This window comes from Aphelocoma coerulescens, chromosome 2 (assembly GCF_041296385.1).
Source record: "Aphelocoma coerulescens isolate FSJ_1873_10779 chromosome 2, UR_Acoe_1.0, whole genome shotgun sequence".
Lineage (NCBI taxonomy): Eukaryota > Metazoa > Chordata > Aves > Passeriformes > Corvidae > Aphelocoma > Aphelocoma coerulescens.
Genome location: NC_091015.1, coordinates 76,620,317 through 76,645,524, shown reverse-complemented (window position 1 = coordinate 76,645,524; position 25,208 = coordinate 76,620,317). Strand labels below are relative to the sequence as shown.

Here is a 25,208-nt window from a genome sequence, read left to right as displayed (position 1 = left end):
AACTTACACAGCAGGAATACACACAAGGAATGGGGCAGGACTGTGGCTCAGTGTACTGTAGGCTCTGATAGTTGTATTTTGGACTTGTTAGCTTGTGTAGCTGAGTTAGATAAATGCTTCACCTGCTGCTTCTGGACAGGCAGGGAAACTGTCTGTCCCTTCCTCTTAAACCCCCAAGTTCTCATTTCACACTATAAGCACTGACCAGTGAAAAGATGGAAAGTGAATTCCTCATCTTAGAATGGCTTTGATTGTATTAGCAAGCAGCAAAATTGTCCTTTAATATGCTTAGAAGACTCTGGAAACAAGAAAAAATTAGACCAAGTTGCCTTTTTATATAAAAAAAGCTAGTAATTTTAATTGTTTCAAAATGATTCTCTACAAGATAACAAACTGTAATACAGGGTTGCAATAAAGGTTCTCCTTTGGAAAGCACGAACTATCAACATAACCACTACACTTAGAAACACATTTTCACTTTCTAAGAATATACAGTGAAAAAAATGGACAAGGAAATACAAAAGAATCCCAAACAACAACAGTACAAAACAGGTTCATGTAGATTGCTTTTTTGGCAACTGGTTATAGGTTACAAAATCATAACTGCCCTTTCAGAATGTACACCAGGCCAAGCCTTGGAGCCCGTCCTGAGCCAGCTGGGGTTGTGCTGGCTTCCATTGACCTTCCAGGAATGTTCTGCACTCTGGAATGTTGTGGTAGCGAACAGCGGTCTTCGCTCTAAGACAATACATTAAGGCTGCAGGATTTCATACACTGCTGAAACGGTTCTGTTACCTAAGACAAAAAATCCCATTTCAATAAGGCACATGTTTGGCTACAAAATGGGGAAGTCAGGAGTTAGGCAGAAGTGCCTGTTTTCCAGGTGCTACTGATCTCACAACCATGTAGTTACCAGAGATCTGGCAAACGCTCTGAACACATTCATGTGGGACCACCTTGAATTAAGGACAGTAGTGTTTCTGCTTTAAAAATGCCAGAATCGCCTGGAATTTTCCTGAGCTACTGCTCTCTTTGAAGCACAGTTTTTAGGCTGGGGACCACAGGCAAATGGTGTTCTGTGACTTATTTTTAGGGGGCTCACAGAAGGCAATGATGACAAATAAGCTGATATGGGTTTTGGAGCGACCAGCATACATGAAATTTCTAGAGGAGCCTAACACTCTGCTAACAGTTTTTAAGGGTCTACATTGAAAATTACTAGGTGGGAGTGTGTGTGCTTATTAATGGAACAGTCCCATTAAAACAGGATGTCATTTTTGGCAACAGTGTAGTGCAGAAAGGACCAGTACCTACGCAACAGAATTCCGGAAAAAAAGCCCAGTAGTTGAATGGAGTCAGAATTGCAACAGATGCAATTAATTCCCAATTACATGTCCTAGAAAATTAAGTGCTATTCTTCATTAAATTGTGTGTATGCTGTAGAGATGTTTAAATATCTGTTATTTCAAGTTAAGCTCTTTTCTTTCCTTACGAAATACAATTTGTACATTAATCCTTCTGAAAGGGATTGGTATTTTGAAACACTGCTCATCCACAGCCTCAAAGATGAGCCCAATGGATCCTGGGATGCCCTCAGGATAACTCTGAGTCCATAAACAATAAGGCTTTCAAGCCTGTTAAATTGCCAATGCAAGGACATACAAAGTAAACATGTGTGAAATTACATTGCTGGGAATCCATCCATGGTTTTGAAATCCCATGTTGCACAGTTATTAGAAACAGTGAAATCTGAATGCCAAAAGATATTAAATATATACAATTCTGCCTTCCTCCTTAGAAGGTCCTGTTTCTTACATGGCCTAAAAATGCTTTTCTCCCAAATGCTGTACGCCTTGATTGATGTGTTGCTCATTGCAGCTGTGCATCTATGTTGGTCAGAACGACCAAATGTTTTACACAACAAAGTAACATCAAGAGGAGTTGAGCTTCACAGAATTAACCTATAGAAAGTAATTTCTAAGAAAGGAATGGAGTTCTATGAGAACCATTACACTTGCTTCATGGATTGCTACAAGTAGGTTTCACAACCAAGCCCATGCACCAGCATCAAGATGGAATGAAACAAAAAGAGTGCAGCATCCAGTTAACAAATATGCTGAGGAAACAGGCTGTATGTACAAAAGATATGCACTGTTCACCTGACATATAATTTTTAAGGTGCTTAATTGATGTTTTAGGGAAGGTAGCAACATATACATATATGCTGTGTATACAAATCTAAATGTGTATAAGAAACATAATACAGAACCAGAAAATATTCCCAGATCCCTGATTTAATTAGACTCTCTAATGCATAAGAATGTATTTAAAATATTTAATAAAAAATATCTTAAAAAAGATAACATTTACATAAAAATAGCTCCAGTTTGTCTGCTCTTCTGCTTTGCTGCTCACAGATTGGATTCTGCTAGGTTTCACATGGATGCCATTTGGACCAGTGAGAGTTTGAACAACTGTGCATGATGAGAGAGCTCTGTTACTCGGTCCACCATCTTCTGCAGGGCTGCAGTGCTGGGGTAACTCAAGGCAGCTGCCTTGGTGGCCAGAACAACGCTCTTCAGCAGTTCACACAGCTGGTTGCTGGAGTTCATCACTTTGTTGCACATGTCCTGAGTCATCATTTGCCTCGCGAGCGTGTCCCCAATGAACACAAGTTTGTGAGCGCTCAAAATGATGAACTTGCTGTGTGCCACGAAGATCCGGGGGGGCTGAGAAGAGTTGACACAACTGAAAAAGGCATCAATGGCGTTCAGGAGGGAGTTGAAGTGAGTCTCGCACTGGTCGGAGTAGAACAAAAGCAGGCGGCTGTCGTGGGAGGTCTGGAGGGCTTGCGGAGGCTTCCATTTGGAGATGTCGTTCTCTACTGGCTTTGTGATCTCTTGCTCCAGGCGTTGAAACTGATTGATCTGAAAGGAAAAACAAAAGCTCTCTTCAGCGAGTATTCTTGTAAGATGTTATGTATTACAATTTCACTTCATGCCTCGGGACACCCCTGGGTATCCTGCGTTGACCTTATGCTAAGTAAAAAGTAACAGTATGTTTTCTAGGATCAAGTGCTTTGATTACCATAAATCCAAACATGCGGAGTTCAGAAGGGAGAAACATCTAAAATACTTTATTTGCATTAAAAAAACCCAACAACCCAAACTCCTGAATTTACAGGCTGTTGCTCATTTGGAGTATTCTGAAATCACAAGTGAGAGAGATGGATCCAAGTGCCAATGACTCCTACACAATCTTTAAAAAGCTGTCATCTCTGTGGGATTTTGAGATGAAAACCCTTTAACTCTCACCTCCTCATTGCTTGTACAATTTTCTGCCATACGATATGGCAACAACATATTGAAGAACTAATATGAGGGAAAAGTGACAGCCCTCGATCTTGTGACCTACTTTTTTAGCACTAAAAATGATGTTCAGCACAATATTTGAGCTGATGGTGTTGATGTTCACTGAGGAGCTGTGCAGGTGGCACATGTATTCAGTACGGTCCAGTGATTAAGGCCCTGGATGGTGGGTCAGGAAAGCCAAGTTCTCAAGCTGGCTTTGTGACTGACCTGCTGTGAGACATCACAGAAGCTCACTTCTCTTCTGTGGTAAGCAGGTCCCTCCTGCTCTATTTCACCAGTGCTCCTCTCGTGTGAGGAACACTGCATTTCAGGGCGATTATACACCCGGGAGAACATACCTGATGGTGCTCTAGCTCCATTTTGCTCTGCTTGATGATATTTTCTTTCTCCAGAAGCTCCTTCTGTTGCCTTTCAAACTCTTCTTTACCCTGTTTTGCATAATGTAAGAGACTGTGTTAAATCAAAACTGCTCCTGAGCTAAATGACAACTCACAGGTCAAGAAAGAGGCTGCTTTGTATTGGCTTTCTCACTGGTAGTGCACCACTAAGAGTAAAGAAAATGCAAGGATAGTGTGGCAGAGCAAAAGGCTATCCCTATCACATATGCAACAGTCCTATTTGAGAGGAAGTAATCACCCTGGTGAAATTACTCTCAAATATGCATTAGCGTGACAATCAATTGCTACTTCCCCACAAGCAGCTTCTACAAAAGCCACAGACAATTCCTACATGGCCTTGTGCAGAACAAGGTGCTGGGTTTACCTACCTGCAGGTGAACATAATCGTAGTCATCCATCCAGCTCTTTTCCGAGGCTTCACTGGTGGCATTGTAAGGGTGCTGGCCTTTACTCAGGAGCAGGGGAAGGGAGCTGCAGTGGGTCTGTGCTTGTTCTCCGTGACGCTGCATCTGAGGACTGTCGTAGACACAGTCAGGAGTGTTCATTATATTCTCTGGTACGGTTTTGAAACGGGAGCTGGCCAGCGCCTGTTTGAAGAGCAGCTCTGCGTTGACACTGATAGTAGTGGTCAGCTGCTTGGCATCGTCCGGGACTGTCCTTGCCACCATAACAAACCGATCCAGGTCATCGCACTTGTTCTGCACTCTGTTGACAGCCAGGACATTCAAAGACCAGCTGTAGCTGTTCAAGTCATGACTGGTTTGGGTAAGGATCTGGTGAGAGTCCTCCAGCCTTTGCACCTCCCTCCTCATTTTGTTGAGGAGGCTGAACTCGGACAGGCACGAAGCATTGGCTGCCGATCCTTTGGCAAACTGGAGGTACTCCAACAGTGACTGCTCTACCTTATCCACAGCAGCGTGAATTTCATTGATGTGCTTCTCCATATATCCATAGGACCGCCAGTCTGGTGTAATGAAGGCTGTGAGGTGATTGACAGCTGTCTCCACCATCTGCTGGAGGTGATAAAGCCTCTCTATAGCAGTGTCTGGATCAAGGATTAGTCTTTTGTCCTGTGCAGTTGATGCTGAATGAGAAGAGTCTTTTGATGTCGTTGAAGATGTGGACATGTTACTCCTTGTGCTTCCTGTGCTGGAGAAAGACAACCTATTCATCCCATCAGTCACATCCTGTAAGCCTTTATTGTCTTGCAGGACTTGTGGGGGAACATCATAGACACCTTCTCTTCCTTCTGCGATGAGACTTTCACTGAGTCCTGTCTGTTGTCCTGGGAATGCAATTCCTCTCGGGGTATCATAAACATCTTTTTCAGGTGCAATTTGCTGTCCAAGAAATTGGTTTTGATGGTTCACAGGGATGTCATAAACACTCTGTGTCTGTGGCATTCCACCTGGCAATAACAGGCTCTCAGGAGAAAATCTATTAAGTTCTTTTCCAGTTGCTTTGGTGATGGGAGGAGGAATATCATATACTCCTTCTTGTCTTACACTGTGGCCCACAGGAGATGAAAAATCCTGCAAGTTTTCCCTCAGGGCTGTATCATCTTGGCATGCAGATGGAGGTGCAGCATAGACCTGAATCACAGAACCGAAAACATGAAACCCTTGACTAGAATAGCAGAGTATTTTACACCTTCCATATGGCCTATAAAATGCTGGGATGGAAGATCTGCTATTGACTTTCAAAGAGTCAGCTACCTATCCTGAGTTTGACTGAGAGTCAGTTTTAATATCTCACTTTTTATCACTCATCTTGATGCAAATTCTCATAAGCAGAAAAATCCAAAAAGGCAGCATGCTGCCACAAAGATAATGTAGGTCTAATTACCAGTTTATAGTTCATAACCTTAATTTTGATGCAGTGCTTCACTTTACCAGTTTTAACAGTTTAAAAACCTAAGGAAATCTTTGAAGTACTAAATCTCCTTTTCCTTCAGGATCATACATGAACCCTTGTTTGAACATGTCTTTGGTCAGACACAAAAATACAGGATCTTGTGGAAACAGAGTAATACTTACCCCTTTGGCAGGTGGTATGTCATACACTCCTAAAGCTTTTGCTTCTCCCGTGGGAACTGGAAGTGCAGGCCCCTTAACCGATGTGGGGGGAATGTCATATATCTGAAGAAAGAATAAACTGATTACAGAAACAAGTCACCTCATGGAAACCTCTGCTATCAGATGAGTTTTCCTAGTTTCTGTGTCTCTTCTCAAAAAGTCTGAACATGACCAGAGCTCTTCAAGTTTTTTTCATATGGGAGAATGTCTTGGATTTGCCCAGAATTTTGGACAGTTAGGAGGAAATGCACTTTGCTAGGTCTCCTTTGGGCAGTTGTGTGGACAGTGGGCTGGAGAGATGAAGTCACAGCTGACTTCCATCCTGAGAGGTAAATCAGGGTCAGTCTATTACAGATACCTCTTGGGGTGAACAGGGGAGCACACGTGACCAGAACCGATCACACCCTTACATCCAGGGTGGTTGAGTTCCAGGTCCTGCAACCATCCACTCCACATGTCTGTGGTCCTGGGGACTGACTGCTAAGGGTTTCCCCCAGAACAAACACACATTTCAAGCTCGTGGTGCAGTCAATAGGTGGTGAAAACAACTCCCTGCATAGCAGCTGTTCATCTAGGCGATAATTTTACCCTTACTGAGTGAATTACTGTCAACTATGCAACAACAAAGTACGGGGAAAAAAAATGTTCCCAGGCAGCAAGTTTCTTCTGTTTAGATATACTCTTTGATCAAAACAGAGAGAACAAATGGGACTTTTGTGTTTGGTGTGCTGCCAAATCTCAGTCAACATCAAATAAAACTTTGAAATACGTCTGTGATCTGTGAATAAGCCATGGCATGTAATTAAAACATATTTTCTCTCTGAAATGAGAGAACCTGCCTTGCTCATAAAAGTCTGGTAGAAATTCATCACCTTTTGTGCCCTGTTTGCACTTTTGTTGGTACCTACCCCTTGGAGAGGGCGAACGGGGGGGATATCGTAGGCATCCTTCTGGTGTTTGGAAGGGAATTCATAAACATAACCTTGTCCTGACCTGACTGGTGTTATTACCTGTGGATAAAAGAAAAAGAGGAAATGTTAGGTCTCTGAGGATCTTAAAATGTTCTCCCTTTAACTGCACAGGGTATGAACAATCCACTCCTATTAACATTCATGCTTCATTGGCAATGTTAGTAACACCACTCTGCATACCCTTCTGAGAGCTGAACACCCTAAAATGAGTGTTAGTAGCTACAAATGCACCATCTTTTCTTTCCAGACCAGCCCTGACATGACTGTTTGCTAGTGCTCTACACTGTCTTCTGTTTCTCAAGCACAGATTTTCCAGCCCATCTGAGAGCTTGGTCCCTTCTTCCCATTGACCTCCCATTAGCACAGACCACATGAGGTGATGGCTACACCAACCACTCGCTGAGATCAGGGCTGTGTGTACACTGATCCTGCTAGGTGTGAGTGTCCCCACTCATTGTCAGAGGCTTAAAATATTATGTTTAGGCTCTGGGAGTCTATGCCTTTGCTTGTAGAGGTATTTCCCACCTCCAGCAGGACTCCTTGTGTTACTGTGTTCCATAGCACAGCATCCTGGAGAACTGAGTGTGAGTTGTGGCTTGGGAAATTCTTTACATAGAAGTGCTATGCTTAAGCCTTCCAAAGCAGGACGTTCAATTTATGCTGTCTCTGCTTGGTTTCTCTAAGAGATGGGAAATGTCAAGCCATTCTTGAAGTATATCATGCAATAACAGCCTCTGAAAAACAAGAAAGCTTAGAATTTACATTTTTTGACATTTTGTAAACCATTAACTACCATAATGACTACAAATAAAATCTGCTGAAAAATAAATGCCTTAAGTCTTGGACAGCATCTGCACAGCAGAATTTCAGTGCAGTGTGGTATAAAAGAGATGTTACCTAACTCCAAAAGAGAGCTGGGTTTAGTGGAAATGCTGACATCCTAACCTCTGTTGGTGCTATTTAGCTCTAAGAAAAAAGTTTAAACACTGCAACCCAAAGGCACAAAATAGCAAATTACATAGACTCGTATAAGATGTGGCTTTGTACTCGGCTGGGGTAAATTTTGTACCAGAGCTACCTAACCATCCCTAGAACTGGATGTAAGACATAACAGCATTTCTTGCTCAAATGGTCAGTAAGGATCCTGTGGCAGATTTTGCTGAAAGGAATCCTTGCATCCTGGCCAGATTTCACAGTGAGTTTTTCTTGACAGAGGTCTTCAGGGAAAGTCGCTCATGCCAACCCCCTACCTCTTCTCTGCTACGTTAACAACACAGGCTTTCCTTCTTTTCACTTTTCCAGATTTGGCTGTGTAGTCTCTGTCCCTGTACCATGAAATAATCACTGGATTACCCTGCCCTGACTGTGTGGGCCTTGGGGGAAGGAGGAAGTCACGCCTGGCAGGCGGGGAAGACCATGGTTTTTGCAACTGCTTTTCTTTGAATTAGCATCTGAAGACAGGAACTGGAAGCAGTACAGTCTCCAGAGCGCTGCGTATGAGAGAACTCCCACTCCGATGGGTGTGAGGCTAATAGGCCTTATGTACACATGAGGTTTTTTTAAAAAGAATCTAAAAAAAATGCATTAATGACAGGCCATTCCTGTTCCACAGAGTCACCTACTGCATTGTAAAAGGTATCTACAGGCAAAACTTTCAAGGAAGTTCTTTCTGAAGTAATTGGAAGCTTCCCATAATGGGTCACTCCAGACAGTATCTCTCCCAGACCACTCTCATGTAATACTGGGATTATACTGTTTGCCAGAGAAAACTCTAACTTGTATCAACATCACTCCTTCATGCTTTTTCTGCCAGCGAGGGCTAGTGGTCAGACTAGAATAGTTTGCCATATATATTTTGCATCCTTTTCCCAGCTGTGTGCTGCCAGTCAAATGCTTTCTACCCAAGTGAAGAACAGAAAGATTTGGTTTTAAGCAACGTTTACTCAGAGGTTCCTTCCAAGGGCTCCAAAATTACAACCATGGAGTTGCCTCAATGAGTCATTTGGTGTTTTAAAGGGATCCTCTGGGAGAACTGACAATGTACAGTAAAAACAAAGGGCTGTTTCCTGGAGCCCATCTCCACCAGCCCTTCTGCTGCTGTGAACACTGTGGCATTAGGCTGCTTGCTAATATGCTAGGAAACTGCTTGACCATCCCAGAGAAAAGAAACAACAGGCTGTTCATGGTGGGCAGCCAGAGGCCCCACGCAGTGCTGGAAGCAGGAGGAATGATGCACTGCTGCAGTTTGGCTCTGCTTCACCTGCTGCTTGTTGCCTAGATGGACAAAGCAGGACTCAGGCTGTGTCAGGCTCCAAAAAGGCAGACAGTGGTCACTCAGTGTGAAATTTTTATAACCCCTTGCTCAGTTTTGTTCTACACCAGAAGCTGAATGAGTAAACTCCTTCAGGACTGAAGACACCACCACTCCCTTCTTGCTCAGAGAATTATCTCCATGAGCAAAGTCACAGGCCTCTAATATAAAACAGGGAGCTGATCCAAGCAGCACAGGTAATAAGGCATAGAATCACAGAAGGTTGGAAAAGACCTTTAAGATCATTTGGTCCAACCATAAACCCAGCACTGCCAAGTCCACCACTAAGCCATGTCCCTAAGCACACACAAGTAAAACCACTTGCTCTGCTTACAGGTAAACATGGTATTTTGTTTTTGTAACAAGAAGCCCTGGTCACAAAGCAGATGATATCCTCGCACCATGGAGCCTGGAACTTACATGGAAGAGAAGCTTGCTCATGCCCAGTACTTGCAGAGACAGTCTCCCTCACTCTGCATACAGGAGTTTCATGCAGCTGCAGTTACTCTTGTAGCTCATCTTTAGAGGCCTTTCCCATTTTTAAAAAAATCCTGACATACCAGATGCTGTATGGAAGATTTACAGCACTACAAGGCTGCTGGTTTCATTTATTGTGCAGTGATACAATCCTAAAAAGCTACACTAAAGCTAGATGGGCCACATGAAGGAAGTCAGTTTCACTCAGCACTGCAGGACTTTTTGTATCATCTAGACACTTTTGCACTTTCCCAGACCCAAAGCAGTGGTCAAGCAGGGTAACTCTTTATTTGGTTGAAACAAAACCCTGCTCTGGGTGTGTCTAGCTTTTGTCAAAGAAAGTGAGAGGTTAAAGCACAAAATGTTTGATTCTGGGTATTCATGAGTGAAGTCTGCCTGCAAGTGCAACTGTGGACAGAAGACATGAGACGTCTGCAGGACTGTGTTTAGCAGTGCACTCTACTTAAGGTAGCATTTATTTTCCAAATAAAAATGCATCAGATGCTTTTACATCTGCTCCTCTTTAGGCTTTTAAAAGAGTTATATGAGAGGCAGAAAATAAGACTTTTAGAAACCCAGCAACAACCAAGGTTTGCTGGTAACATGAAAGAGCTTTTTTCTCCCCGTGACTTGGGTATATTTTTGTGTGTGGAGGATTACTATCCAGTAACAACATGTTATGAGCAATTTCACAACTAAATCCCCTGCAGATGATAATCTGGTCTGTACTGAGTACAAGAATGTTTCCTGTTGTACCACCACTCCTCTTTCCTTCCAACACTTTTCACTAAGCTAAATATGCCTCTGGACTGCTTATTCCTGGTCAATTCAGAACAGAAGCAGCTCATCACCAAAGCTTGAGTAAACATTTTGTTACAGTAGTTAAAAGAATGCCCACACTACTTGACAAAGGCAAATGTGAGGCATTTGTTGTTACTCTCATGACCTCACATGAGACATCAGGAGATGGTGTTGTCCTGCTTCTTCTGTATGAGGAAGAGAGGGGCAGATGAAGAAAGAAAGATACCAAACCCATTCAGAAGTAACTTTTTATTTTGGATATTCACCCATAAATATATTAAATAAACTTGTTGCTTCTGAATGGGATGCTCAGCCCCCCCAATGCATTGTTGAACAATTTTTTATGGTTTTATTTTTGACGGTAGTTTACTTTCAAAGATGACTTCAGAAGGAAGGAGGTGACTGTAAAGGAAATGTTCCCCTTTTCCCACTTCTAGAACAGGGATAGCAGCCCTGTCTGGCACTCAAGAATTTATTTTCTAAAAAATGTCACTGAACTTCATACCTCATGAGGATTATTTTTCCTTTTACCTCTTCTCTTTTAAGAATGCCTGTGGTCATCTAAGTATAAAAAAAAACCCCTGCATTTCAAACCAGCAATTTTCCTTGTTTACGTGTTAAAGGAAACAGATGGTGTTCCCACAAACTATCTAGCCCAACATTCTCAAAACATTGTTAACCACTTAATCCATGCAGGGCAACTAAGAGGGACCAGCTTTGGCTCTGGTGAAACATGTAATGAGCCTTCAAACTTTCAGTCCTGCAAAACAAAGACAGCTGAGCAGAAAGTTTGTTCTGTTCCTGCTGAAGACCACGCTCTTCCAAAAGCAATTACTTGGGCCTTTTCCATGCCAATGGCATGTCCCTAACCAAGAAAAAAGAGCTGAATGTGCATGTACTTTACAAAATATCCAGTTCTGTGGTTCATTAAATCCCTCTTCCCTAAATATAGGGGGGCGAAAACCAACATTCTATTTCTTCCAGGATTAAAATGCACGTTAGGCTGCAACAGAGAACATTCCTAACTACGGCAACAAGAAGACCATTCTCATGCTTACAGCCAATACACAACACTGTAGTTTACACTGTTTCACAAGGACAAAGAGCAAATAAACCTACTGAAGCAAACAAAATTACTCTGAATTTATAGCAGTACCGTGGAGGGCAGAATTTGGCCTGTTCTCATGAACTCCAATTCCTGATATGCAGGATGATGGGAAACAAGTGAGTTTTACAGGTGAGAGAACTGATCAGAGGTATGTTGCACCTCTGCAACACCTTGCCCCACCCAAACTACAGGCAGAAAGGGGAGCTGAAAAGGGCAGCCTGGTATTTCCCGGTATGGCCTCTCAACCCCGAGAGCCCACTGACTGCTTTTTAAATAGATCAGTGCTTTTTGAAGGTGGGAAAGAAGAGGCATGTATTTTAAATTGAGATGAAGAACTGTATTAAAACATCTTTTCCCCCATGATGCCCTCCTCTTCACCTCACAGGTAACTCTCAGCAGCTGATGAGCTACTACCATCAACTGCTTACCCTGGGAAGAGTTCTGCCCTGGAGGAGGCCAAATGGTGGTACATGAAATGAGGCTGGCACAAAGCCTGGATATGGGAAAAATGAATCAAAGTGTAAGGAAATGAAAAAGAAAAAAAAAACACTTTTGTTTTCTGTTGTAAATTGTATCTGTAAATTTAATGTGAAACTCTAATGGTTGAAATTCTGTTCCTGATCCTCTTAAGTGGATATTTAACAGCCACCTGGGCTCTCTTAGGCTTGTAACAAGCATAAAATAGACAAAGAGAATATGGGGAAATATTATCAGAGAGAATTAAGGAGAAAAAAATCCCGACTCTTGAACTTCTAGCCTTTTGCAAGGCAGTGGCAAGAGCCATTAAATGATGTCAGATCAGGCAGTGAACCACCTCTTGGCCCTTCTCTTTGTTCTGCTGCATGTACTTAGGAAGCCACGTGTGTCTCCTTAAAAGTTTTGGGGTTTTTTCCCTTGGGAAATGTTCAGTGGCTAAGTTGAACTGCAGGAAGGCTAGGTTAAAAAAACAGAGTCTCTAAGGTAATTTGGGTATTTGGCTAGCTGGCTTAAACTCTGTCATTTTTACAGAAAGCTCATAGTGTTTCCACTCATGTCTTCTGCAAGCTGCATCAGGATTTTCAGTGACTGACAATGAATCTCCAGACAGTAATACCTACTGTATCACTTTCTGTTGCCTGCTCTGAAAAAAACAAGCAATCATGTTTTTACTTATTTATTTGCTGTGTACAATAACATACAGTGTATTTCCCTGCTGCCAGTGAGTAAAGGTTGGAGTTTCACATGAGCTAAGGATTGTCACTCTTACCAATGTTTGGGTTCGTAAGTTGCTATAGTTCTTAGATTACGAACTCATAACACTTTATTTTAATCCAAATAATGTATGAACATTGGGCCACTATAAAATGTTCTGGTGCAGTATTTTCTGCCAAGACTGAACTGTTGGAGAGTTTTGATCAAGTCTCACACACTGGAAGAGAGGGGAGGAAGCGTGTAGAGGCATTTCTTCTGGTGCACTGGACTTGTAGCTGCAACTATGAGTTGTTTCTAGTGCTATGGCCCAAATGTCTCTGCCAGGCAAGAGGAAATCGACAGAAATGAGGGTATTGATTTCGTGGGCTGAGTGAGTTATCAGCTCTAGCACACGGCAGAAGGAAATGCAGCATCAAGGCACATTGTGACACCTCTGCCTGTCTCTGCGTGGGTGTTCACAAGTGAGATTTCTTAGAATATTCAGAGGTGTGAAGGTAAGAACACATGACAAATACTATCCTGATACAGAACTGATTTATTTCGTGATGCTGCTTTCATCTTCAAAAAACCTGCTTCTTTTCTCCTACACTTTATGTCCATTTGCTGCCCAAGACCTACACCTATGAAGAGTCTGCTGTAAGTGCTCTCAAAATCTAAAGCAGGTCCAGATGTCACTTACTCATGGTGTGTTAAGTTAAAAATGCTTAACTCTGCAGGCTCGGGCATTTAAACAGAAACTTCTGAATGTGTCTATGAAGTGCCTCAGCAGTAGATGCCCAGTTTTAAAAAATGCCCCTGTGGTATTGTCATGTAAACAACAGTAAGTAATGAAAATGGGTGTTACAATTTTGAGGTTGTATTATTTCAACAGGACTTATACAAGTTTTGGGTCGTGAGTCTTGAAGATATAGAGCAGAAGCTGTGAAACAAATCTAAGATAAAAAATGTGATATCACAAGCTGGTCTGGATTCAAACCCTCACTGCTGCTGAAAAGGGTATAACCAACTGCTTTGCAACTAACCCTGACTTCTTAACATCTGGTGTGACCTCTTCCATTAATCAGTACACAAAAGCAGGGTCATTACACTATTTTTCGGTTTTGTATTTTTCCTAAATCTGAAATGCAGGTTTATTCTTTCCAAACAATTAAAACAAATATATACATGTGGAGCTACAAAAATGTCCTAAGCTCTGATTAGTATAAAATGACAGGGCTGTATGAAGTGTGGTGGAATAGTGCTGAACTTGCATTAGCTGTAGCTTTAGATGATAGCGTTGAACCTTTTTCTCACTGGTGTTCATGACTGCAAACTAAATGCAGATAAAAAGATCTGTATCTCCAGACCTTACGGAATGAGCTGTACAAAGCACAAAAAAATGCCCAACAATTTTGTCACTGGCAAGATTTGACTGGACTTTTTTTATTTTATGATGTTTTTGTGACATGATCCTGCTCTCTCTCACATCAGCTCTAGGGCTTTCTGCCAGTTGTGTTATGAGCAACATTTCTGCTTGCTTCAGTGGAACAGGCTTGGTGCTGGCTGGCCTTGAATTGCAAGGCTGACTGGGAAGGGGTATTTCCAAGATTCTGGTACAAGTCATTCTTGCTTACAAAATGTAATTAAAGAGACTCAAACCAACACTTCTGAGAATGTCCCATTTTTGAGAGGAGAGGAAGAGAACAAGAGAGATGAGCAAATCATACCATTACTATTAAATTATCAGCATTTTTAAGAGGGGTGTGAAACTCTTGATAAGAGTTTTACCAGTGTCATCTCTATGACAATTACTCATATTTAGGCAGACAGAGACATCATCATTTTTGCATGCATTGGCCTACAGAGCTAAGAAGCTGACATGTTACAGGACTGGTGATAGAACAGGCATGGACTCTGAAATAATGTCTATGGATGGGTCTTACAGAGAAAGAACCGTGCCCCCCCCCCCCCCCCCCCCCAATTATTGTGTGATAAGTTTTAGTGAAGAAATACGTGTATTTGCTAAAGCATTCTCTGGAAACCTGTGATTAAATCTGAGCTGCAGTTTTGATAAATGAAAGGCACGTGGCAAAACTCAGCACCTCAGCATTTGGGTTTCTCGTCCACGATAAAAAAGAGTATCTTGCTTTGGCCAGCTCAGTCTGTTGAGTCTCCACACTTCAAAAAGGTTGTCACATTAACAACCATTTGCAAACCAGTGCTTGTTTTGTGTGCTGGTAGTACTGTGACTGTCTCTTCTCAAAGACAGAAGCCCAAATTTAGGGCAAGTTTGGAGGACAAGAGGAAAGAAAGAAAAAGAAAGAGGTGTTAGGACAGGTAGGGCAGAGAGTGTCTTGTTGTGAATGACAGGAAATCCTAAAGGCTCACAAACAAAAACCAGTTTGGTTCAGTCCATACAAATAATTTTAGTTCTTTTAAGGTGCTTCATCTTATTTCTGTTATTTCTTTCCTCCTATATTGAATTTCTAGATGGAAAGTTTGTGGGAGAAGCTTCATTTGGGAATTGTTGTAACAGGGTATTTCCATGACTTCTTGTTTCCCTTCCTTTAAGACATTTCTCAGAACGGATCACTCCCTGTCAACAATTTCAGTTTTTGTGAATCGGCATTTCCCAGTGGGCAAAAAAATGGTTGAGACAAAGCATTGCCAAAGAGTTTCAATTCCACAAGAGTGTTCTCAGATGTACACTTGGGCAGAAGCAATGGAAGTGCCCCTAAATCATTTAAGTTGGGAATTATGCTGCTCTGAGAGAGAGAGAGGCAAATAAAACCTTCCATGAGGAAGAAGCTCAATTTGATTTGATTAGATTTGTAGAGGTTCTCTGGTTCACAAGCTGTACTCTGGCTCCATTTCTGTATGGGTATCTCAGGGCAGCTGTACAGACAAGTGCTCCTACTAACTGCTGTTTAGATTAGCACAGCTTGCTTTGGCAAGTTTATGGAAGGCACAGACACTTTTTAAACAGATATAAACTCCATCCTTAATTGTTTGTTGCATCTGTATAATAATTATAACAGACCTCAGTCATGACTGATTGTGCATATGTAAAAGTTGTGATGATAAGAACCAATGGGAATATATTACTGTCTTTTAAGGATTAAGGATGGACTGTTTTATGGAAGGTTTCTGTCTCCTAGGAAATTAACTACATTAATTTCACTTTGCTCCCATTCTAACAGTCTGTTTGGGGAGAAAGATTAATTTAGATTTGTGTTTTAAAAAAAAAAAGATGCAATACTGCCACTGCTTATAAAAAGAAAAATTGAAATGTTTCATGCAAACATATGGAATGATGATATTCTGATGCTAATTAGTCGTCCTCCAAATCAAAACATCTACAAAATCATAGAATGCCTGCCAAGACTTTAGATTTCACTAGAACTGTGTTTTCTGATGGTCAGCAACCTGTCTTCATCTACCCATTTCCTATCTCCAGAAACCACGCTTCCTCCTCATGATGCGATTCACTTTCTGAATAATCAGTTTTCCACTCATGTGGAATTTTTTTTCTAAAATGCTCTGCTGCTGTGCTTAGTTTTTAGTACTTAGGGCAATTTAGATTACCCAAATTTGGTGGTTTGTTTCAGACATAACCAAAGGTTCAGTCAGGTTTCTAACCACCAAGAAAGAACCCATAAACTTGCATTTTTATTTTATTATTATAATTACTATTACTATTGTTATAATATTTTTAGCAAAGGTTTGATCCTGCCCTAGTGCAGACAGATTTGTGTCCCTGGAGACCTTGGTTATTGGATTAGATTACAGAACTGGCCTTTTTTTCTGATACTCCAGGGGAAAAATGCATGCCTCTGGTCTACAAATAGAACTGATGAAAAAGAGCCCTGTGCTCAGGGAGGAACAGGGAGTAATGTTGAGCTCATATATTTGCTCAGCCTAATAAAATGCAGTCTTTTTCTTGAAATACTTCTCTACAAATCACATCAGTGACTAACTGCTGTTTACTCTGCCTTGTGGATGAGGAATTAACTGCATGGACTTTCTATCAGTAACATTGTTGTTCTCCTATTAACGTCACACGGAAAGTTACAAGTGAGACTCCCGAGCCTAAGGAAAAGGCTGTGTGCTGTTTTAACCACTGAGCTTGCGTTTGATTTGAGGTATTTTCATCCTTTAGAGCATGCTTTGTGAAAGGGAGCTCTGAGTGTTGAGGTATGTGTTACCACTCCTGCTGCACTCAGCAAACTTCCTGTGTGTTCAGCACTTTTAACACTGAAGCAATATTTTGTTACGAGGGATACAAATCCCCAAAGTAGAATCTGTAATGTGAAAGCAGAAGAAAAGAGGGACTGTACGATCACTGTTTGGGCCATTTATGGAAACCCCATCACAGGAAACTGGTATTTCAGGCCTGAGGGTAAATGGGGACATTATCTTGGAATGTAAATACATTTTACCAACAAACTGCAAAACACTAGATATGCTCCCATTCTTTCTGATAATGAAATAATCTGTCACACAACTCTTTACTGTACTTAATGTCTGTCTCTTCTTACTTCATAAATGTGAAAATAGGCAAGGAAAAGAAGACAATAACATAAAGGCAGGCTTATTTCTGCAACAAACATTATAAGCAGCCCTTTGTTTCTTCCCAGCTAGGACAGTACTTGTGTAATTGGGAGGAAAAATGTCATAATGTGGCTAACTGGCTCCTGCTACTGAAGTCCGTGCCAGAATTGTCAGGGTGGTGCTGCTTGTGGGGTGGTGGGAACCAGCATGTCTCTAACATAAATAAAAACCAGGGAACAAGGACCGTTCCCATAGCCATGGTTTACCCTAACCTCCTGCTGAAGGCAATGACCTCTTGAAAAACGCAGAGATAGCAGGATGGCAGGGTGTGAAACTCTTGATTTGTCAAGGACATGTTTATACTTGGAAATAGGCCAGGGATGAAGATGAGTTCCTTCCCTATTCCGCTCTATCCACTTTTAAAAGGTGGATAAATCTGAGTGTTTCCTGAACCAAAGTGTTCCAGTTCAAACAGACCAACAAACAAAAAAGCTGATGTGTTCCAAGCTGGCATAAATCTCTATTTGCCTGAGCTGGTCTGTGCCTTGTGGGAGCAGTAGTTCAGGGCCAGTAACACCCACAGTGCAGTCTCTTCCCTGGTTGAACATCAGTCTCATTCTGATTTGTGCAGAGTCTCCTTGATCAACAGTTCTCCTGAGAGCTACTGGTTCCTACAGAAAGCTGTTTTCCAACAAGGAAATAATTCCCTCAAATTTTTTGGCCAATGCTATTTTCAGGATGGCAGGGATAGTACAACAGATCAGCTAGGGGAAACACTGAATCAGAAAATGAGTGTTTAAATTATGGCAGTGACTTCTTTTCCATGTGTAGCTTTCCCTGCTTTAAAGCTTAGGTGTGAACTAATGATTAATCACAGATGCAAAAGAGTCTTTGTGCTTTGACAGCACCTTTCCCAAAGGATATTCTCAAAGCAATCTGTACAGAATGAATTCCCTCATAATTAACCCACATATTTTGCAGATGAGATGCAAAAGCACCACTCAAGACCATGCAGAATTCTGTGACAAGGATAAAATCCAGGTTTCCTGAACGTCAGATTTGTCTGAAGGCTCCTACTCTTTGCTGGCTGCAGCAAAAGAGGGTAAGTTCCAAGGCAGAGCACAGAAACAGGGAATGAATTCTAAGATACAGCTTTCACCTCTTTACGCTCATCAGACGCTCTCCGCACTTTGGGGTGGAACTGTTTTGTGACTGAACTTGCAGCAGAGCTACAACAGGCTAATTTTAGGCTAATTTTAAACCACCTCTTGTTATCTCTGTTATTGGTAGAGTGAGTTCTAGAAGGTGCTATTTTTATTTGATAGAAGGAGCCAATACAGCTCTGTTGTCAGCAACCAGTTTGGCCAGAATCAATTAATCGCTGTAATTATCCGCCCCAGGACTCCTTTTTGACTCGCTTTGCCTTGCTGGCTAAGGAGATGCGTTACCTCAGCACAGCTTCATAACATGCCTGCTGGTTGATTTACTGCTGCTCGAGGCTAGACAATTCCTGCCTGACAGCAGCTCCTAAGCCCTGCCTGCAAAACCTGTATTGCAGCCAAGCCACACGTTTGCACAAGGGAAACGAGCAGACACGTGCAGAAAGGGATAGCACAGAAACTGCTGCTGGTCCCGCTTAGAGTGGCGTCTAGAGGACACGGTTTTCTTCTCCAGCTCCTGCTACGGGAAGGGAGAAGGCTTGCAAGCTAGGCTACAGCAAGAACTTGTAGCAAAACCCTTCGGCATCCTTAAGACTACCAAAATACGCAGCTTGCTAACCAGCTGACTCTGCTGATGGAAGGAGGCAGAGTGGCTCGTTTAAGCCTTTGAAGCAGATGTCACGAGTCTAAGAAAAGAGATTATTCATTTTGGAAGACAAAGCAAAGAGACCCCAAATCGAATCTTCAAGATGCCTAGCTTTTCTTAATATTAAGGATTGTTTTTACTGATCCCTAGAGGAGGTGGATTTGAAGGGCAGGCTGCTCCTTCATACAAAGGAGACAAGTGCTAAAGTGCTTCCCTGTAATTAGGCTTTTCTTTCACAAAGGCATTAGCAGAGAGTTGCAGCCGTAGCTGTAAAAATGCAGTTTAGCAGGATCAGGATAAAGAATGGAGTAGTTTTACGTCAGACACTTCCCTCACTAATAAGTTGTCTCTTGCCTGCCACGGTTTCAATCCCAATAGGCTCCTTTTAGTGCAGAACTGAGCAATTCCAAGGAGCAAGAGATATGCCTACCTCTGATCAAAGCAGGACTCTGCCATGAGGTTTGCCTGCCACTAATACGACACATTGAGTACTGAGACTAAGGATTCTTAGGCTAAATAAATTTAAGTCAGGACTAAAGCAAGTAGCAAATATTGGTTAGTGCTAACCAGGTTGGCATTTACTTTGATTGAGGGTGAAATGCTTTATAAACATGCATGTTTAGTTATTTTACAGTTAGCAGCATAGCTGGCCATTCGTGGGTTGAGAGGAATTAAATGAAAACAAGTCCCAACTCGGAGAAATAGATAATCTTAATTTTCCAAAGGTGACTTGAATTCAGAAAAAATCATAATCAAGGTTGCTGAAAAAATTTCAAGGCAGAAACTTGGAGAAAACAGGTGCTGTACTGCTTCTGATTTTTGCACCTCAACAGGAACTTTGCACTTAAACTAAAACAAAGATTTCAGTCTCTTGGTGTTTCAAGGGTTTTAACACAGTCCTAGCAGCAAACCGATTTATGCAGAATGTCCTATTAGTTTCACTGAAGCTGAAGAGGGTGGGAGGAGGGAGAAGAAACTTCTAATCAGTTGGAAAACTCTTTCTGTGTAGACTAGAAACACATATTCCTTATGCTAAGCAAACTATCCTAATAGTCATTTAGGCAAGTCAGGTCCTAAAATGAAGGTACATAGTGCTCATTCCAAACGAATACCTTGGGCTTTCCAGCAGGCCTTTGTGCAGAGCTGCTGTATAGTGCATCTCCTGTGTCCAAGCTGGATAGCTGAGGCATCTCTGGACAGTGCTGTAAGACGTTTCCTACAGCCATACCCGAAAATGAGATCTCTTCTTGGGATTGCTGCCCCATCAACAGGCTATTTACCAGGTGCTCACTAACTACCTCGGAGGGTATCTACTGTGGACAGGCAAACAGTACTGCCTCTGGAAAAGATTTCACTGTATGTAGTCCACAGGGAAAGGAGAAAAGGAGAGAAAAGATATGAGAGTTATGAAGAAAACCCATGTAATTGCTCCAACAAAGCTCCTATCTCTGCCTGTGCAGCGAGTGCAATTTTCTGCTATTATCTTCCTGCACAGCCTATAAAGCATAACTGTGGAAAAGCTGAGCAAGCAAACCTCTTTATAAATTGACTTGGAATGGTTTCACAGATCTTTCTCTCTTGCTCAGAAGGCAAGAAGTCCATTTATTCTTATCAAAGAAAATGAAATTATAACAAGGAAATAAAAGCATTAGAAGATGTCTTCCAAAGGCCTGATATGAAAAAGGCTGACTTGTGGGTGATGTGGGGGAAAAACACAAAACAGACGGTCTTGCCAACATAAATTAGGAGATGAAAGTTTAAACCAGTAAAGAACTTCCTGACAGAAACATCATCTGCTTACATAAATTAGATATTAATGCTATGTTTTAAGCTCTAAAGGTAAGGAAGATGCTGATATCTGGAACTGTTGAACTGGGAATGAAGGGACTGAAAGAAATTCCTTTTGGCTTTGTAATAAGGGGCCTGGAAGGCCAAAAGAATTTCCTTCCTTCCTTGGGTATCTTCCTTAATCCTTTTCAGTCACCAGGGTACCTGGCACTGTGTGTACCAGGGTACCTGACAGGCATCCTGTGAAGGTAAAATGAGGGAGTGGCAGAAGATGGGGAGAACTTAAGAAGGACAGCAGGAATAAGGGGGGACCCACACAATGCAGTGCTTCTCAGTGGAGCCTTGGGAGCTGTCAGCTGCTGCAGTAATGGCTGCATCATGGAGCTGCAGCAGCTCTCACTTTCAACCAAGAAATTTAACTGTAGATAAACATCAAGTGCACTCTAAAAGGTTTAGGTTCAGTATTAACACATCCCTCATTATCACCATCCTCTTGCTCCCTCACTCTTACAAATATGGCCCTTGTCTCATCAATCACTGATTCCTCTTTATAGTTTAGACCCACTGTGACTTCTCCAGCAAGACAGTATACAATTTTTAATTAAACAAAAATTACTTGGGCAGATGATGTAACTGTTCATTAATAAGTGGGAGAGTTCATCTTGCTGCAGCAGCTCTTTTGAACATATAATGTGAGAACACCACAGGCCAAATGTGCTCCAGCCTGGGAGGAACCTGAGACCACGTACATCTTTCAGCACAAGTGAGCTGCTTTGGAGCTATGAAGGAAGAGCAAATGCACACACCTTGTTAGTCACAGCTGGACCATCAATACACCTCTGCATGGAGGGTGGCACCTGGTAAATATCTTGTCCCACCAGACCATGACCAGTGGGTATCTGGTAAATTCCCTGATTCTGGTGGGAAGGTGGCACTTGGTAGACAGGGTCCCGTGCTGAGGCGTGTGAGCTTGGCACTTGGTAGATCTTCTGGTGGTTGAAGGGCTGATTCATCAATCCTGAGCTGGGCATATCCTGGCCAGAGGGACAGTCCTGTACCACGGGACCTATCAGGAGTTTCACACGGTTGCCTGGGACGATGCCTTGCCGGCCGTGTAAGGAGCAGAGCCACCATCCTTCCAGGCCCTCGGTGTTCTGTTCTATCACCGTCAGGATGTCTCCCTTGCGGAAGGCCAACTCTTCTGCACACTCGGGGACATTGTCATAGAGGGCTCTTGCCATAAGATTCTGTGGAGAAAGAAGGGCAAGAATAGCAAATCAATGAACAATTTTTCTATATCTTCAAGCACACTCTAGGTGATAAGAAATAAGAACTGAATTTGAAAAATAAGTGTGCAGGAAATCAAAATAACATGGAAAATCATGCAGCACAGGATTCCTCTGTCCCAAGTTTGAGAAATGAGAGGCTTATGCATTATTAACACTACTAGTGAGAAATTTTCCAGTAACAGTGGCTCTTTATACGGCCTAGTCACCTGAACAGACAGAAAGTCAGGAGAGTTCTGCTCTTGGCACTGAGGTGCTCTTCCTGTGAATGAGGGGCTTGTACCTTCATCTCTTGACACTGATTTCCCCACAAACATGCTCTGTGTACTGCTACAGCCAGCTAGCTGCCATTAAAAATAAACCCTGAACAAGACTCAAAGGAGTGAGTAATCCAGAGCGGTTTTTGCCAAACATTTTTACACTTGTGGGGTCCCAAAAGACTTTCCATGGAGGTGCAGATCCCATTAGTGTAAAGACAGTGGCCTGGCTTTTCTTAGCTGACACCTGCAGGTGCCTTAAAGTGATGGATCTTTAGACCACCTGGTAAGAAAAGCTATCTAAAATACAAGTTGACAAAATGTCACAGGTTTTGAGCTACAGTGCTCATCTTTGCATGTAGCTTTGTGCCTTCTCACTCTATGCAAACTTCCTCAGGGACACAACACAGCATAGCAGTAGCTTAATAGGTAAAACACTTCCTCCCCTGCTGCCTCAAAACCACCACCACAAAAAAAAACCCCTCCAAAACAACTTCAAAGAACACAGTTCCTCTGAGTCCTCTGAGATCTTGAAGAGAAAAATATAATTTAAAAAAATAATGTGCCCAGTGACTCCAAGTGGGGTCATGCCTGTGCCATGAGGGAAGCAGTGCCCATCTCTGTGGGCCTGTTACAAGCCAAAGAATGTAAGACTGAAGGTGCCAACCAGCACCATAAAGTGCCTCTGTGTGTAACTTAGGAGGAGTCTTAGGGCAGCCAAGGAGTGTCTTTGACTTGTGTCAACACAGTTTAAGCACTCTTAGATGCATTTTGCTTGATAATGTCAAGTGGAGCAGTACCATTAACATGAGGAACTTCACACAGCTCTACTACCCTCAAGCATTTGCCCGGTGTTTCAGACAGGCTTTGCAGTTTGCCCTGACCTCTGTCCTGCTGGGGTTCTACTCCCAGCAGTACCTCTGCTATGAAGTTTTAAGCCAGCTCTGAGTTATGTAAGGTTGTTGGCTGTGATGTGTTACTAATAAGTACCACCTCCTCTCACAGATGGAACTACCTCCCTTTCCTCTTTCTTTGCAGGCCTGTATGGCACATCCAGTTCTGAGTAACTGGCCAAGGTATTCAATGGAAAGTAGGCAGACTGTCTGCACTAGCATTCTTGGACCCCTCAAAAAGGCCATGAATTTAATTTCTTGGCTCTGGTGATATTTCCAGACGTGTTGGAAACAGCTGTTCCATGACTGCCTGATTTTCAGTGAAGGCAGTCAGCAGAGATGGTTATAATCTAATTGTAAGCACTTGAAAAAATATACAGAGCCCTGGATCTGGAGTGTTCAATCTGAAATATTTGGATGCAGTACACAAATTGAAATGGTGCTAATCCACCAAAAAGGATATGCAGCTGTCTTAAAGATTTGTCTTTCCTCCGTCAAAGGAATAGCATCAAGTACAGTTTAGTGTTTTTATCTGTCATATTTATCCTCCTCCTCGGACATATCAGAACTTTTTTTTTTTTGTCCCTCACTTCTTATATCTTTCCCTGTTGACACACTCGTGTTTTCCCACCATCCCTGTGCTTCCTTGAGACAGGGACTTTCATCTGACCTTGCTCAGTGCAGCAGATTGTGTGCAGGGCTGAGTGGTGGATGGAAGGGTGGATAAGCTCAGATATCACATAAAAGGTAGGCAAACTTTCCCAAGACATGTAGTGTTGAAATGGGGTGCACAAGATCAGTTTCTTCTTCTCTGAATGGAAGATCACCTTTCAAGTGTATGAGAAACACTGGCTTTGCCTTTCATCAGCATCATTAGTAAGGCCAGTATAAATTAAGCTTTGGCTTGGAAAAGCAGGATTGCCATTTTGAACTGCCATGTAAACAACAGCACTGAGGCCTACCATCCCCTCTGATGTACATCTACTCAGCTCATCAGTCAACAACAATAAGAAATGAGAATATAGATAAAGTAGGGAGCATTTTTTGTCCATGCCTTGGCAGGACTGCAAAACTACTACTGAAGCATGGTCAAAACCAGTGGCCTCTTCTTGAGCACTTCCTCTATGCTCTTGCAGTGTCGATGGGGCTACTTAGCTGAGTCCATGGAGCTCAGTAAACAAAAGCCGCTGCCTAACCAGAATATTCAGGTTAATCTCTTATCTTGACGCCATCTCTTTCTAGCATCTTTCACAGGGGAAATCTACCTACGGGACTAGTTGAACCTGTGCAACTTACAGAAGACTTTCACAGAGGAGTTGTTTAAAGGAGGAAGAGGAAGGTTGGGAGGGGGAGGCACAAACCAAGCAGGCTAAATCGATGATAAATGCATATTCTTCTATACTTGGGAGTTTAAAGGTATTTGAAAAGCTTGATTAGCTTCTACAGGAAAGCAATTCTCAGAACAAAGCTGAAATGGTGGTAGAATTAGAGCAGATAAAAGTTCCCATGTGAATTTTTTTTCCCAGTTGCTCATTATCTCTGTCCCAGTGACCATCTCACCACCTGCATGCAGCATGTTAACACTTTCTGGATGGGCTTCAAGAACTTCTTTGCTGCAAACAGCTTCAGATTCTAATTGTCAGTGTTAACTCAGGCACCATTATGTGAATTATATTAATTGGCTGCCACTTGTTTCACAGCCATTTCCCCGAGGCCTTTTAAATAGCCCAGAGCCATGCCAGCAGCACCAGTCACTGATGGAGCAGTGAAGCAGGCAAAATATTCCTCCAAATAAGCACTGGGACCAGAAACACTAAGCCAGTTGCTTGGTGCCAGCAGCAAAGGCAGTGTTCCTGCTAAGCAGACCTGTGTTTTGAGCATCTCCCTGACTTCATTCTTCCTTCACAGGATTGCTTAGTATGAGCTTCAGAAACAGTGTCAAAAT

The 25,208-nt window shown here is 42.3% G+C and overlaps 1 protein-coding gene and 1 long non-coding RNA gene across 2 annotated transcripts in view; one reads left to right on the top strand and one right to left on the bottom strand.

The window, feature by feature from the left end:
* Nucleotides 1-325: 325 nt before the first annotated feature.
* NEDD9 (neural precursor cell expressed, developmentally down-regulated 9) overlaps nt 326-25,208 on the bottom strand; it is a 37,947-nt gene continuing 13,064 nt past the window's right edge. The window contains exons 2-7 of the mRNA XM_069008104.1: nt 21,634-22,074; nt 6,753-6,854; nt 5,806-5,907; nt 4,138-5,361; nt 3,710-3,799; nt 326-2,927 (exon numbers count right to left, since the gene is read on the bottom strand). Coding sequence (XP_068864205.1) covers nt 2,436-2,927; nt 3,710-3,799; nt 4,138-5,361; nt 5,806-5,907; nt 6,753-6,854; nt 21,634-22,074 — 2,451 coding nt within the window. The 3' untranslated portion in view covers nt 326-2,435. The remainder of the gene's footprint in view (nt 2,928-3,709; nt 3,800-4,137; nt 5,362-5,805; nt 5,908-6,752; nt 6,855-21,633; nt 22,075-25,208) is intronic.
* LOC138106831 (uncharacterized) lies at nt 6,866-21,657 on the top strand. Its single transcript, XR_011149146.1, has 3 exons — nt 6,866-11,897; nt 18,215-18,335; nt 18,634-21,657. It is a non-coding gene; the product is annotated as an uncharacterized lncRNA (long non-coding RNA).